The sequence below is a fragment of the Vicugna pacos genome, chromosome 10 (genome assembly GCF_048564905.1).
Source record: "Vicugna pacos chromosome 10, VicPac4, whole genome shotgun sequence".
NCBI classification, from domain to species: domain Eukaryota; kingdom Metazoa; phylum Chordata; class Mammalia; order Artiodactyla; family Camelidae; genus Vicugna; species Vicugna pacos.
Genome location: NC_132996.1, coordinates 24,401,905 through 24,414,937, shown reverse-complemented (window position 1 = coordinate 24,414,937; position 13,033 = coordinate 24,401,905). Strand labels below are relative to the sequence as shown.

At 55.2% G+C, this 13,033-nt stretch overlaps 2 protein-coding genes across 4 annotated transcripts in view; both read left to right on the top strand.

The window, feature by feature from the left end:
* CAPN5 (calpain 5) overlaps positions 1–13,033 on the top strand; it is a 50,594-nt gene that overhangs the window by 24,415 nt on the left and 13,146 nt on the right. For 2 of the 3 annotated variants that reach the window (XM_072969121.1, XM_072969120.1), the window contains exon 4: positions 12,421–12,629. In XM_072969121.1, coding sequence (XP_072825222.1) covers positions 12,421–12,629 — 209 coding nt within the window. Of the gene's footprint in view, positions 1–12,395; positions 12,630–13,033 lie in introns of all 3 variants that reach the window. The other variant, XM_072969122.1, reaches the window with a different exon arrangement.
* OMP (olfactory marker protein) lies at positions 3,136–12,495 on the top strand. The gene is made up of 2 exons (XM_072969123.1): positions 3,136–4,247; positions 12,421–12,495. The coding sequence occupies exon 1, from the start codon at positions 3,237–3,239 to the stop codon at positions 3,735–3,737; it is 501 nt and encodes a 166-aa protein (XP_072825224.1). The 5' UTR covers positions 3,136–3,236; the 3' UTR covers positions 3,738–4,247; positions 12,421–12,495.

Genomic DNA, 13,033 nt, shown 5'->3' with positions numbered 1-13,033 from the left:
GATCTGCACACCTTAATCCCACCTTCTTCTCCTCTGGGCTCCGACCTGTTTCTCTGTTCTGCCAGACACTTCTTGGCAGTGGGTCTCCCTATCCCATGGGATCCCTGGTTGTGGCATTATGGTCTCCTCAATGTGATCGTACATTTCCTGAGGGCAGGGCAGTGGATTTCAGGTGACCAGGTTTTGCGGACCAGAAGTCAGGATGTGACATTGGGGTAGAGCATTTGCCACTAGCTTGGCGTGGCTCAAGCCAGGTGAGTTCCCCTCCCCTGGAGGCCTGTGCAACCCCAGGCGCGAAGGCAGGCCTCTGTGCTCTGAGCCACGGGGTGCCGGAGCCCAGGAGGAGTCAGCTGTGCCCCTAGCCAGAGGGGAGCAGAAGTGAGCAGAAACCCAGTGGAGTGCCTGGGTGCCTGAGAGCCAGGGCTGGGAGCTGGGCAGTCCTGGGCTGGGCCTGGGGGAGGCACCTAGTGGCAGGGCCAGGCTGTCTTTTAGCCCATTTAAGAATGTTTCCCAACCCGTGCCTGCCCCTGCTATGTGAGCAGTTCCTGTCCTTTAGCGAATGCCAGTTCATTCACTACACAGTGGTTAAGCACCAACTGTGCCCCAGCACCATTCAAGGTACCGGGGACAGAGGGTTTGAAAAAGTCCTAAATCACGTAAAGTTTTCATTACCTGGAAACAACCAGTGTTAGGGTTTTCTATATTTCCTTCTAGTCTTTTTTCCATTTGTGGCTAAAGAGGCGCTTGTTTGTCATGATCACGGTTTTGCAGCCACGGACGCAAGCTTAGATGTTGCTTTGCTCCTCTCTGTTCACTCCTACGTCCAGCTTTTGGTGGGGCCTCCCGAGCCATCTGGGGCCTGAGCGGAGGTCTGTGGGTGGCGTGGGCCCAGCCCCACGTGCAGCCTCTTGCCTGCCTTTCCTTCCCTCTTCCCCCTCTGGCCTTCCTTGGCCACCACTGCCCCCTTCCTCCCGTCTACCCATCTGGGGGGCCCCAGGCCTGGTAACAACTCCCTCCTTCAGCCTCCTCCTGCCTTTGTTCAGGCCAAGACCTCCCCAGGGTCATGAGGCCTCTGGATCCTCATCCATAGAAGCTGAACCCCCCCACCATGTCCTGCAGGCCCAGGGAGGGGGCGGGTTTTCTCTTGATTCACTGCTGCCTCCAGACCACACCCTCCCCAGAGAAACCCCTGCTCGTGCTGGTTGTCCCCCAACCCCTGGCCCACCTTATTGCCGCCCCCCTGTCAGCCAGCCACCCTACCTGCCACCCAGGCACCAGGGGCTCGGCACCTCCAAGTTCCCAACCTTTTTCACCCCAAGTACTGCAGTGTCCCGGGGGTCACGGTGCCCTCATCACTGTGGCCCCGGGTCTTGATTGCATTGCCACCTGCCTTCACCGTCCAGGTATCGCTCTCCTTCCTGCACCCGACGCACACCTGTCCCTAAACCACATTCTGATCTCGATCAGGCCCGTGTACTCTCTCCGTGTGCCCATCTTCTTCTTCTTGTTCTTGGCCTTGGGCCCCACGGGCCGTCGCATCAACTATTCTTTCGTCAATGTCATTCATTCATTCATTCATTCATTCATTCATCAGGGATTTCCGAGGGCCTCCTATATGGCAGCCCTGTTCTGGGTGGTGGCTTAGAGTGATGGACAAGTCAGACACTGTCCTGGCCCCTCCATGCGGAGACATCACAGACAAAAACCAGGCAAATGTACAAATAAAAAGGAGAATTTAGTGCTGGGAAAGGAGAGAAATGTCTCCCTATGAAGGAAAAAGAAGCTCCCCCAACAGTCACTCCTCAGCCTCTGCCGCTCCAGCTACAGAGCAGAAGGTTCTGTGAGGATCAGGCAGTTTAAGGTCTCTTCTCTATGGTTTTCTTGAACACTGTTGGAGAATGGCTGCCAGAGGCCCCCAGGACGGACCCCAGGGCTTGAGGTGTTGTCTTAGTAGGACCAGGTGCTTTGTTCCCCTCCATGACCCCCTTGCTGTTCACGTAGCCCAAGACCCCGCCGACTTACTTAGCCTCTGTCTAGCAATTGACTCTACTTGTGGTCCACTAGACCCTTCAGGTTATTTTCAGTTCTTATACTTTGGCCTGTGCTCTGTCCTGTTTTCTGTGTGTGACATGTCATGGCAGCTTCCCCTCTCCCCTACCACACCCTCAGCTACACTCACTTGCTCCATTTCTTCCATTTGCGCTCATGTCATGGCTGAGCCCCTGGTTCCCTCTCAGGCACTGGGGATACAGACATTTGTCAGATTCTTCCACCACTTCCAGTCTCTTGGGGGAAGAAGCTGAGGCTCAATACAGGTGTAATAAGTGGTGGGGTTTTAGCAGAAGAGACTCCCGGGCACATGGCAGCCACATGGTGCGGAGTGGCGGCAGGCCTAGCAGGTGAGAGTCACCTGGGTCAGTGATTCTCAAAGCACAGTTCCTGGACCCACAGCATCAGTGTCACCTGGGAGGTTGTTAGAAATGCGAATTTTCAGGCTTCATCAGAGACCGATTAATTCAGAAACCCTGCGTGGGGCCCAGCAAACTGTGTTTTAGGTCCCACGGGTGATTTTGGCACTCCCTGAAGTGTGAGAACATGGGTCTCGGCGAGAGACGGAGGTGGCTGGGTGGGGGTCCTGCCAGTGGGGATGGGGAGGAGGGTTTTCAGGGTAATTGACAGGCCTTGGTGATGGGCTGTGAAGGGGGTGAGGGTGAGGCCGAGCCAAGGAGGGCTGCAGGGTTTGGCTTAGGTGAGTTCAGATCTCAAGTTGGGGGGCCCCTCTGGGCCTTGTTCCCCCTACCTTCCTGCCAAAGGGTCTTCCAGCCTCTCCTTACGTGTCTCCAGTGAGCACCTGCTCCCCACCTCCTGCCCTCTTACAGCCTGCGAGCAATGCTCCCCTCTTCACAGCAAGCCAGCTCCCAGCTCATCCGTGGTAGCCAGGGTGGTTGCCACAGCAGTTGACATCAGCAGTTGGTCCCCAAGGAGCCTGTCACCCTTCTGCCTGCCTGCAGTGCCTCTATTCCCGCTTCTGCAAGGAGTAGAGGAGGAGGCATTTGGGGACTCCTGCCTCCTACACACCTCATTTTGAGGGCTGGGTGGGACTGGGAAGGGCAGTGACTGGGAGAGGAGGGACAAAGGGAGGGCAGAAGGCAGGCGGGGCCCCTGTTTGTTGGCCTCTTGCCTTGGCTGTGAGGCCCCAGTTCACTCGGCTCCCGCACAGTGGAGGCAGCAGCAGCATGTGGGCCATGGCCGAGGAGGGGCCAAAGCCGACGCAGCTCAACATGCCCCTGGTCCTGGATGAGGGCCTGACCAAGCAGATGAGGCTGCGTGTGGAGAGCCTGAAGCAGCGTGGGGAGAAGCGCCAGGATGGTGAGAAGCTGCTGCGGCCGGCTGAGTCCGTGTATCGCATCGACTTCATCCAGCAGCAGAGGCTGCAGTTCGAGCGCTGGGACATCATGCTGGACAAGCCGGGCAAGGTCACCATCACGGGCACCTCCCAGAACTGGACACCTGACCTCACCAACCTCATGACGCGCCAGCTGCTGGACCCTGCTGCCATCTTCTGGAGCAAGAAGGACTCGGAAGCCATGGATTGGAATGAGGCCGATGCCCTGGAGTTCGGGGAGCGCCTGTCCGACCTGGCCAAGATCCGCAAGGTCATGTATTTCCTCATCACCTTTAGTGAGGGCTTGGAGCCCGCCAACCTCAAGGCCTCCGTGGTCTTTAACCAGCTCTGAAGGTGGCTGCTCACTGCTACCTGCCCTCTCGCCCACCTGCCCTGTCCCCTGCCCGTACCCCTTCCCCCGGTGTGTGTTTGGGACATTCTTCTAGCTGCTGGCCTGTACTCAGCTTGGCTGGGACCCCTGAGCCTGCATCCTTCCTTCCCCTCTCCTTTCCTTGGTGCTGGCACTCCTGCTCTGTCGAAGCTAAACTGGCTGCTGCTGCTTCTGCTGTAGACCACGGAGGCCTGGTTGGGGCTGGTGTGGGAAGACAGGGAGGCCGTGGGCATCTGCCTTCTCCTTGCTTCATTGTCGGGAGAGAGGCCGAGAGAGACCAAGACGGAGACAGACACAGACACAGGGAGAGAGATCTAAGGACACCGGGCTTTCTCCGGAGATGGGGAGGCGGAGATGACAGAGCAGCCTCCTTGGAAAATCCAGCAAACAAGCCTCTGCTGCCCTCCGGCCACAACGCTCTTTTCCAGAACGCTGTCCGGAGGTGAACGCCGAGCTTGAGAACCCAAGAAGGTGCTGCTCCGGGTGTGGCCCTGCGATGCCTCAAGGGCCCTCAGGACATCGGGCAGGGTTGCTGGGGGTGCTGTTTGGGCAGTGGGGAATGGCTGGCACACTGGAGGCTGTGCAGGCTGACTCTTGCTCTTCTGGGAGTGACTTCGGGAATGGAGAAGTGAAGGGGGGAAATATAAAAAAGTTGCATAGAGCTGTGTCTATACATATACATGTATATTGAGAGAGAACATGCTATATTCATGTGAATAACTCTATACCTGCCCTGTGAACAAGTCTGACTTTAGGCGATCTGTTATATAATTGGCCAGCTGGTGCACAGGTGGCCCTTGGCAGGGGCTTGGTCAGCATGACATTGGGGATGAAGTGGGGAACAGTGCAGTAAACAGGTTTCCCTCTGCCTGGGGGAAGCTGGGTAGAGGGGGTCCAGAACCCTGGAGCTGGGGACGGTTGCATCTCTGGGGCTGCAGGTGTCCCCCTGCTAGGATATCAGACTTTTTTGGCTCACTGATGGGAGAAGGCAAGTGTGTCAGCCTGGTGTGGCATCTCTTTGGCATCTTTGGTGGAGTCGAGAGGTGGGGATGGGCGTGGCCTTGGGAGGGCAGTTGTGACAGCTGATGGTCAGAAGTGGAGATTGGCAGTAGTGTGAGTGGTGGTCCTTTCTAACTTGAAGCGCTGGTGCCTGTTCTGAGATGTGCTTGGAGTCCCCGTGTTTGCCTGCCTGCTTCTCTGTTGACTCCAGGGGGAGCCTGAAGGCCAGACCCCTGCGGATGGCCCTGCCCTTTTGTCTCTTTGCTTGACCTCTCCCTGCAGCTGTGGGGACCCTCTTGGTGCAGACTGCCTGTGCCCCTACTCCACCCCACCATGTTGGCCCCATGCAGGCATGCAAGTGCCTCTGCCGTGCCCACTGCACATCCCCAATAAAGCCTGTGTGCCCCCTGCCTCATGGTGTGTGTTCTCTCATCACAAGCCTCCCCCTCCCCAGGCCTTCTCCATACTCCTGACCCCTCCCCACCTGCTTTCAGGGATGAGGCCCAGAGCAGGCAGGTGACTGGAAGGAGTTTGAAACCAGGTCCCCTGACACCCAATCAGGAACCAACACCTCTGAGTTTTTTTCCAATGGCCCCCAGACCAGCCTCTGCATGGGATCTGGAGAGAGCCACACTGAGACCTTGGGGAGGGGGCCTGGCCCAGAGGGGACAGTGGGGACCCACCAAGCCATGTTCATGAGTCTCCCTCCCTTGCAGGGTGGCTGGGCAGGGGGCAAATGGGACAGTGGAGAGGTTGAGGGGTGGAGTAGGGTCAGGACTGTGCCCAGGTTTCTTCATCCAGCCTCTGTCACCAATTTGTTGCCTGTCCTCAGGCAGCCCCTGAGCCTCTCCCAGCCTCAGACTTTCTAAAGCAAACAGCCTGATTCTGTGAAGCCCCTTGCAGCCCTGCCCCTCTGACCAGATAGACCTGAATCACCACATCACTTTAGTGCCCCAACTGACCCTACCTTTGCTCAGTTTTTGGACAGTGACAACAGAGGTCCAGGGAGGAGGCTGCCTGCCCAAAGTCACAGATGTGTGGAGGAGCCTGGGAGGGGTGCACTTGGACCAAGCACATGGACCTTTGACCCCATGACACTGGCCCCCTGGAATGAGCAGGGGCAATGCCCCCATCTCACCTGAGGGCTCAGGTGCAGGCAAGGTCGGCTTCTTCCCAGAGACCAAGGTCAGACCCTGCTTCAGAGGCCATTCTGGGGGTTTTGCTTGGGAACAGCCCCCCAGCCCAGTCTCGCATCCCTGCTGTCCTCCACCCCAGAGCGCTGCCCGGAGCAGCTGCTGCCACCTCCTCCCCCCCCAAGCCCCGCCCTCCAGCCACGGCCTCTGCCCACTCCTGAAGACACTTCTGCGAGAGATGGGGGAAGCAGACAGAAACCCAGCCCTCCAACCCCGGGGACAGCAGTAGACGGCCTGCTTCTCCTCCCGAGAGAGAGGAGAGGAGTGCAGGGAATGGGGTATGGGGACCCGCTTTCCATGGAAACCATGGGAAACCACAGGGCAAACAGGCCTGCCATTTCCTGAGCTGCTGCCTTTCACTGAGCCAGTGTAAAGTGGAGGTGACGGACCCGCCTGGCTCTGCCGGACCCCCTGTGTGACCCCGGGCAACCTCTCTGAGCCTGTTTCCTCTTCTGTCAGTGGGGGCTCATGATAGTGCCTCCCTCATCGGTTGGTTGAGAAGATGAAAGGTGTTAAAGTTAGTGCAGCACTGAGCTTCCCCACTGGGTTTGCACATGTACTTGCCTAGTTACTGTGGACACAGGGTCCCACTTTTCACGTTGATTCTGAGAGGAGCGTGTTAGGAGAACCTGTTTACTGAAGAAGAGTGAGGAGCTCAGAGAGGTGAAGTGACTTGCTTGAGGCAGCACAGCAGCCATTGCTTATGGCAGCAGGCAGTGTGGGGTGGAGGGACCAGCCAGGCCCAGGCCTGGCTCTGTGGGCGGAGAGAGAGGTCCTGGGGGAGTGGATGCTCCTCACCATCACCTGGCTCGGAAGGACCCAGCTGAAGGGAACTTTAACCCTCACAGTGTGGCTGGGAGGCCCAGTTGGAGGGTCGGCCCAGGACTCTGAGCATCTGGCTGTGCTCACTCCCTGCCCTGTGAATAGGGATCCCCGGGGCCCCCTGCAGGTGTGTCCACCTCCTGCCCTCCTGGTGTTGAGTCGGGGGCTCTCCTCTCATGAGAGGTGGAGGTTGGGTTGCCCCATCTTCCTGGCCTCTTGGAGTAATCACATCTGAAACTCAGGAATTTGAGACTTGGAATCAGCTGAGAATTGGGAAACTTCAGGTGCTCAGAACCAGGGACCCTCTAGTTCTGAGGGTTCGGAGAGGCCTGTAGCTCATCTTATTCAACTTGGGTAACACAGGAAACCCCAGTGCAGCCCCTTAGCCTGCAGCCCTGCTGGCCTTGTTCAGAAATGCTCCTGCTTGGCCCTCTCAGGTCCTAGGCAGAAATCTGTGGGAAGCTCCCTCTCTATGCACATGCACTTACACACACTTGTACACTGATATTCACACATACCTGCATGCTTCTGTGCTCACACCCACACACAGGCATTCACTCACTCACCCAGAGTCCCAGCAGGATTTGAGCCCAGCCACTTGGGTCTGGGTGGGATCCCCCAGGGAAAGCCCCAGTGTGCTCCAGGTGCTGGGCCACCAGGGGGCGCTGCGGCACACCCATCCTTGGGACCCTGGGGTTTCTAGGTGATTCTGCAGTGGGTGGCTTTTAATGGGTATAAGAGGGTCTCCAAATCCCACAGAGTTCTCGCCTCACTGCCTGTTCAGCCCAAGGAGGTGCCTAGTCCCCTCAGGCCTTGTTTTTCCCATCTGCACAGTGGACTGTTAAAAGTTTTTCTTTTTCTTCTCGAGAGAGAGGTTGACCAGGTCACTCTGAGGTTTGTTCATGCCATGTACTCCACACACCAGCAGCAGGGGTGACCTCTCGTGTGTGCTTGGACCTCCAAGTCCACGCAGCACCTCCATGGCCATTCTCCACCTTAGTCCTCATAACAGTTAGAGGTAGATGCAGACACCGAGGCTCAGAGAGGTGGCCTAGTCGAAGCTGAAGTCCCTGCCACACACTGACATTGATAATGTGGTGTCCAGTGTCAAACAGCAATCAACATCCAGGCTGCAGAGAACAAAGAGATTTATTTGCGGGTCATAGGAATTGCAACTCGGGAGACCCAGATTTGGGTAAAATGCAAAGAGTGTGCCAGGAATGAGAAAGTCAGGGGCTTGTAAATGCAAAAGCCACAAGGCTGTTAAAGGAAATATTTGTCCCTAAGGGATAGGCTGTCATGAGTTATTTTAGGGTAAGGGTCCAATAAATACCTTGAGTTTCTGGAACACTGGGCAGATGTTCTGGATGGCTGCATTAGGATGAGACGTGGTCAAAGTTCACATTCCCTCCAGGGAGAAGTGCATACGTCACATTTCCTCAGTGGCCTCCCAGCTCCATTTTAGAGCGTTCTCTTAGCAAAACCGACTCCATTTTGACTTTCCTTTTGCACCACCAGTACAAGCGGCCAGCACTTGGGGATTTTCCTCCCAGAAAGACTCCGCTGGCTGTGGAGCTGGGCCCGGCCCTGTGCCAGGTGCCGGGGGTCTGGGCAGGAGCTCTCCACAGTGAGCAGGGAAAGAGCTTGGGGAGGGCGGGGTCAGGGGGCTTCCGAGGGACAAGGACTAGGATGCCGAGGCGGCAGAGGGAGCCACCTGTGCAAAGCTGAGGTGGCCTGAAGTAACACGGGATGTAGATTTCCATGGGGCCCAAAGGAGGCAGAGTTAAGGGGTACAGCTGAGAGCCCCTCACAGGGCTTTGAATGCTGGCCAGGAGCTGGTGTCCGTGACAATGAGGCTTTTCAGCTGTAGGCACGTGAGAGGAGGAGCCCCTTGGACCAATCCTTTCACCTCAACAAGCCAGCTCGGTGCTTAATCTTGTTTCCTCTGCAGCCCTCCTCTCCCCCTGCAGCTTATTGTTTCATCTGTAAATATCTCTGATGCATCGCTGAATGATAAGGACTCATTCAAAACGAAACAAAACAAGAAACCCCTAACCATAATACCATAACACAACTAATTCCACAGTTAATTCCTTAATATCAAACACTCAGAAGACGTTCTGGTTTCCAATTTGTGTCATAAATGTTTTACGTGTCTGTTTTACAGTTTGCTTGTTTGAATCAGATCCAAACAAAGGTCCATAACTGCAGTCGGTTGGTTTCCCTTCATGGTCTCACTTTTTGTTTGCCTTTTCCTGAAGAAAGCGGTCATTTGTCCTGTAGAGTTTCCAGCTGTCTGGATTTTGCAGGCCCTGTTTTCAGGGTGTTGTTGAACATGTCTGTGCCCTGCTTTCCTGTGAGGTAGGACTTAGCTCTGGAGGCTTGGTAAGTTTTGCTTTGTATTTTTTTTTTTTTTTTTTTGGCACGACTACTTCGTAGGCGATGTTTTCTCTGGAGGTACATAATGTCTGGTTGTCTCTCTTTTTGTGTGACTTAGAAGCCATCAATGATCCTAAATCCACATTAGAAGCCGTGATTGCCTAAATCCATTCTTTGTCAGCGGTTGCAAAAGTGCAGGGGTCTAGTATTCTAAGGTCTTCCTCATTTCTTAGCTGGAATTCATCACCAGATAAAAACCTCCTTTGATCTGCTGTAGGTTACACTATGGTACAGTTTGTATAGAAAAGTCATGTTAAGTCCTTAATTTTTTTTCTCCTCAATTTTCCAGTTTCAAAAAAAAAAAATGAGTTGCTTCCCTGCCCTCCTCCAGTTGTGACGAGTCATTGTGTGTCAGCTTGATCTCATGGATTTGAACACATTGATGTGTTGTCATCCATGCCATGTCACCCATGGCATCCTTACTGCTGCTCAGATTGGCTCATCTTTGGCTAGTGGGAACTTCTTTAGGTTGGTCCTGAATCCTTTGGCTGTTTCCTTGATTTCTAGTGCAGGCAGGTGTTGAGTTTGGGTGGCCCTGGGAGCAGGACTTCCTGGGCGATCTCCTTCTGTGCTCAGGACCAGGCTGGCAGCAGAGGTGGCCGAGGGATGAGAAGGCTGGTCTGGGACCCAAAGGTTGTGATGTGGAGGAAAACGGAGGCCCACGGGATCCCTGACTTTGGATCACAGGCCCTGGAGCCTCATCAGCTGCCCCTTGAGCCACAGAGGGTTCAGAGCCAAGCCGTAGGTTTGGCTAATAATCCTCTCTCATCTCCAGTGGTTCCTTCCAGCCCCTGTGAGAGCCCCTCCCCTCCCCTCGTCCCTGTCCCCCATCCCCACATAGTCCAGGGCTGTCAGAGCAAGGGGTGGTGGAGGAGGGTGCGATGGTCAGGTCAGTGCTCTCAGCCTCGGGCTCCCCGTCACTCTGTGCCCTTGGGCGGCTCCTTGCTCCTCTCTGGACCTCAGCCTTCTTCCTGTCTGCACAGTGGGGTGACATCCACCCCTGCCCCAAGCGTGCCTCAATTTTGATCCATTTTTATGTCCTGAAACCAAATGTGAAGAAGCATGTCAGGCGTCTGGGCAGAGGCTGGCCTGGGAGTTTTCACTTGGAAAGGATGTGAGTTAACTGAAAAGGGACCAGCTAGTACAGAGCCCTTGTTAGGTTCCAGATGCTGTGTCAGGCTCTGAAGACCTGAGTGTCAATCCTGCCAGTTACTCCCTGCTGTTCCGCCGCAGAAGTAGTGGTAACACTGAGCAGGGCTCCATCAGTGGCTGGGGAGCCTCTCACCACATTTAGCATTTTCATTTTCTTGGTTTTGAATGTCCCACTAGGGAGCATTTCTCTTTGTTAACATCCCTGTTGATAGTAAGAGGTGTGTAAACCAAAGCACCTTTAATGAGAGTGGGGGCTGAGGAAAGGCTTTTGGCTGAAGTCTCCGTGCTCAGGCTGGTCTGGGCCTTGGGATTTATAGCATCCTCATACATCTCTGGCTCCTCAGCCTGGATGCGTGCGTGCCCGCCCCCATCCCGGGGAGTGAATTTCTTCTAGATGGAGCTGCTTCTGGTCTTGATGGGGTTTGGCCCCTCTGGGTCTGGTGCTCAGGAGATTTTTCCCTCCCTTCCCACCTTCTGCCCCAAATTGTCTCTGTTTGTCCTCGTCTGCTTGGGAGATGCCCACTGCCAGCTCTCAGGACACCTGCTCAGGAACTGCTGCTGGCCCTCCCGGGTCGGGCCCACCACTCCCTTCTCTCTACAGCTTCACACACACACCCCACGTCCGACATAACACTTGTCTGCCTGCCTGCCTCTCCCACCAGACTGGGAGTCTCCTGAGGACAGGGACCATGTCTGATTCATCTGGGTCCTCAGTGCTAGCATGAGGCTGGGTGCAGAGCCGTCCACACTGAAAAAGAACTCATTATTGGGAGGCAGGCAGACCTGGGTTTGAATTCTGCTTCACATCTAGGTCTGCCTGCCTCTAAAGAATGTGTGTATTTTCTAGCTGTGTCACCCAGAACAAGTTACTTGCCCTCTCTGAGCCTCATTTTTCTCATCTGTACAGTAAGGATGAGACTTACCATCCCGTCTCATGGATTTAACACCCCATGAGATGGGGTTGTTGTGTGAATTAAACTGAGATGACCCATGGCAGTCACAGCCTTGATACTTGACATTTCCAAGATGCTCCATAAATAATCAATATTATTAAGAATCCCAATCAGTGCCTATGAATTTATTCATTCAGTTAACACATGTTTATTAAGGACCCTCTCTGGGCCAGGCCCTGGGGTAGCCGCTGGGTGGATGGCAGTGACCAAGACTGACATGTCTCTGCTCTGAGAGAGCTGACATTCCAGTGACAGTATCAGATTGAATACGTCACACATTTATGTAATTATAAGTAAGGAAGGTGTCTCAGAGAAGTTCCAAGGGCTGTGAGATGAATGGAAGAGTCAAAAAAGGCTTCCTGGAAGAGGAGAGTAGACTCTAAAGGGCAAGGGAGAGTCAGCTGGAGAAAGAGCAGGTGTGGAGTTCCTGATCAGAGAAAAAGCCCAGAGCAGGAAGCAGAGAGCAGGGGGTGGGAGCTGGGGTGGGCAAGGGTAGAGAAATGAGCATGGGGAGGTGGTAGTGAGGACAGAGCACATAAAGTGTTTGGATCCTTATTTTTCAGGGGAGTGACATGATCAGAAAGATCACCCTGCTGCTGTGTGAGACAAGGGCAGAGTGTCTGCTAATGCTGTTACAGGGCGAGGAGATGAGGGACTGGGCCAGAGTGGATGGAGAGGAGGAGATGGATTTTAGCAGAACGAAGGAGCTCAGATTGGATGGAGATAGGGAAAAGGGAGGAGGCCAGCGTGGCTGCCAACTTCTGGCTTGGACAGGACAGGGCAGATGGTAACACTATAGACCAGGCAGGAACTGGGTTGAACATAATCTATTTCTGAGGGAGAGAATGCAAATGGAGGCATGAAGAAGGAAGGGGTAGGCTGATAGAATCTTAGACAACAGAGCTGGAAGGAGCTTCAGGGTGTCTCCAACTGCTGCCGAGATGGGGAAACTGAGGCTCAGAATGAGAAGGGTTCGCCCAGGTCACACACTGGTTCGTGGCAGAGATGGGAATTGAACCCAGTATTCCTTCCCATTTGATTCCCTGGCGGCACCCCTCAAGGTGTCCCCATCCCCTCCCCATCCAGGTCATCCCAGACTGGAAGGAGCAGGAGTGGGACCCCGAGAAGCCCAACGCCTACGCGGGCATCTTCCACTTCCACTTCTGGCGCTTCGGGGAGTGGGTGGATGTGGTCATCGATGACCGGCTGCCCACCGTCAACAACCAGCTTATCTACTGCCACTCCAGCTCCCGCAATGAGTTCTGGTGTGCCCTGGTGGAGAAAGCCTATGCCAAGTAGGTGCTGGCGGTGGGCGGGCGGGTGGCCGGGCGGGCAGCTAGGCCTGGGCAGCACTGCTGATGGGCTCCGTGCGGGTGTTCATCGAGCCAGGACTCAGGCACAGAGAGGTGGGCATTGGTGCAAACACACACAGTGAGCTCAGAGCCTCAGGCACCTGCATCAGTTTCCTCCCCACAACCAGCCACATAGAGGGGAATAGTTACTTCTGCTTCTACCTGCAAAGATGGAGGCCCAGGCAGGTGTCCTGCAGGCACCGGGGGCAGAGCCAGCACCCGCATTCAGGCCAACAGTTCTTTCCCAAAGACCCAAGCTGCCGAGCCCTCCCAGAGGCCTTGTTGGGGATGTGGTATCTCCAAGCCTGGCCAGATGAGGAGGTTGGGCTAGACCACTGCCTTCCCTG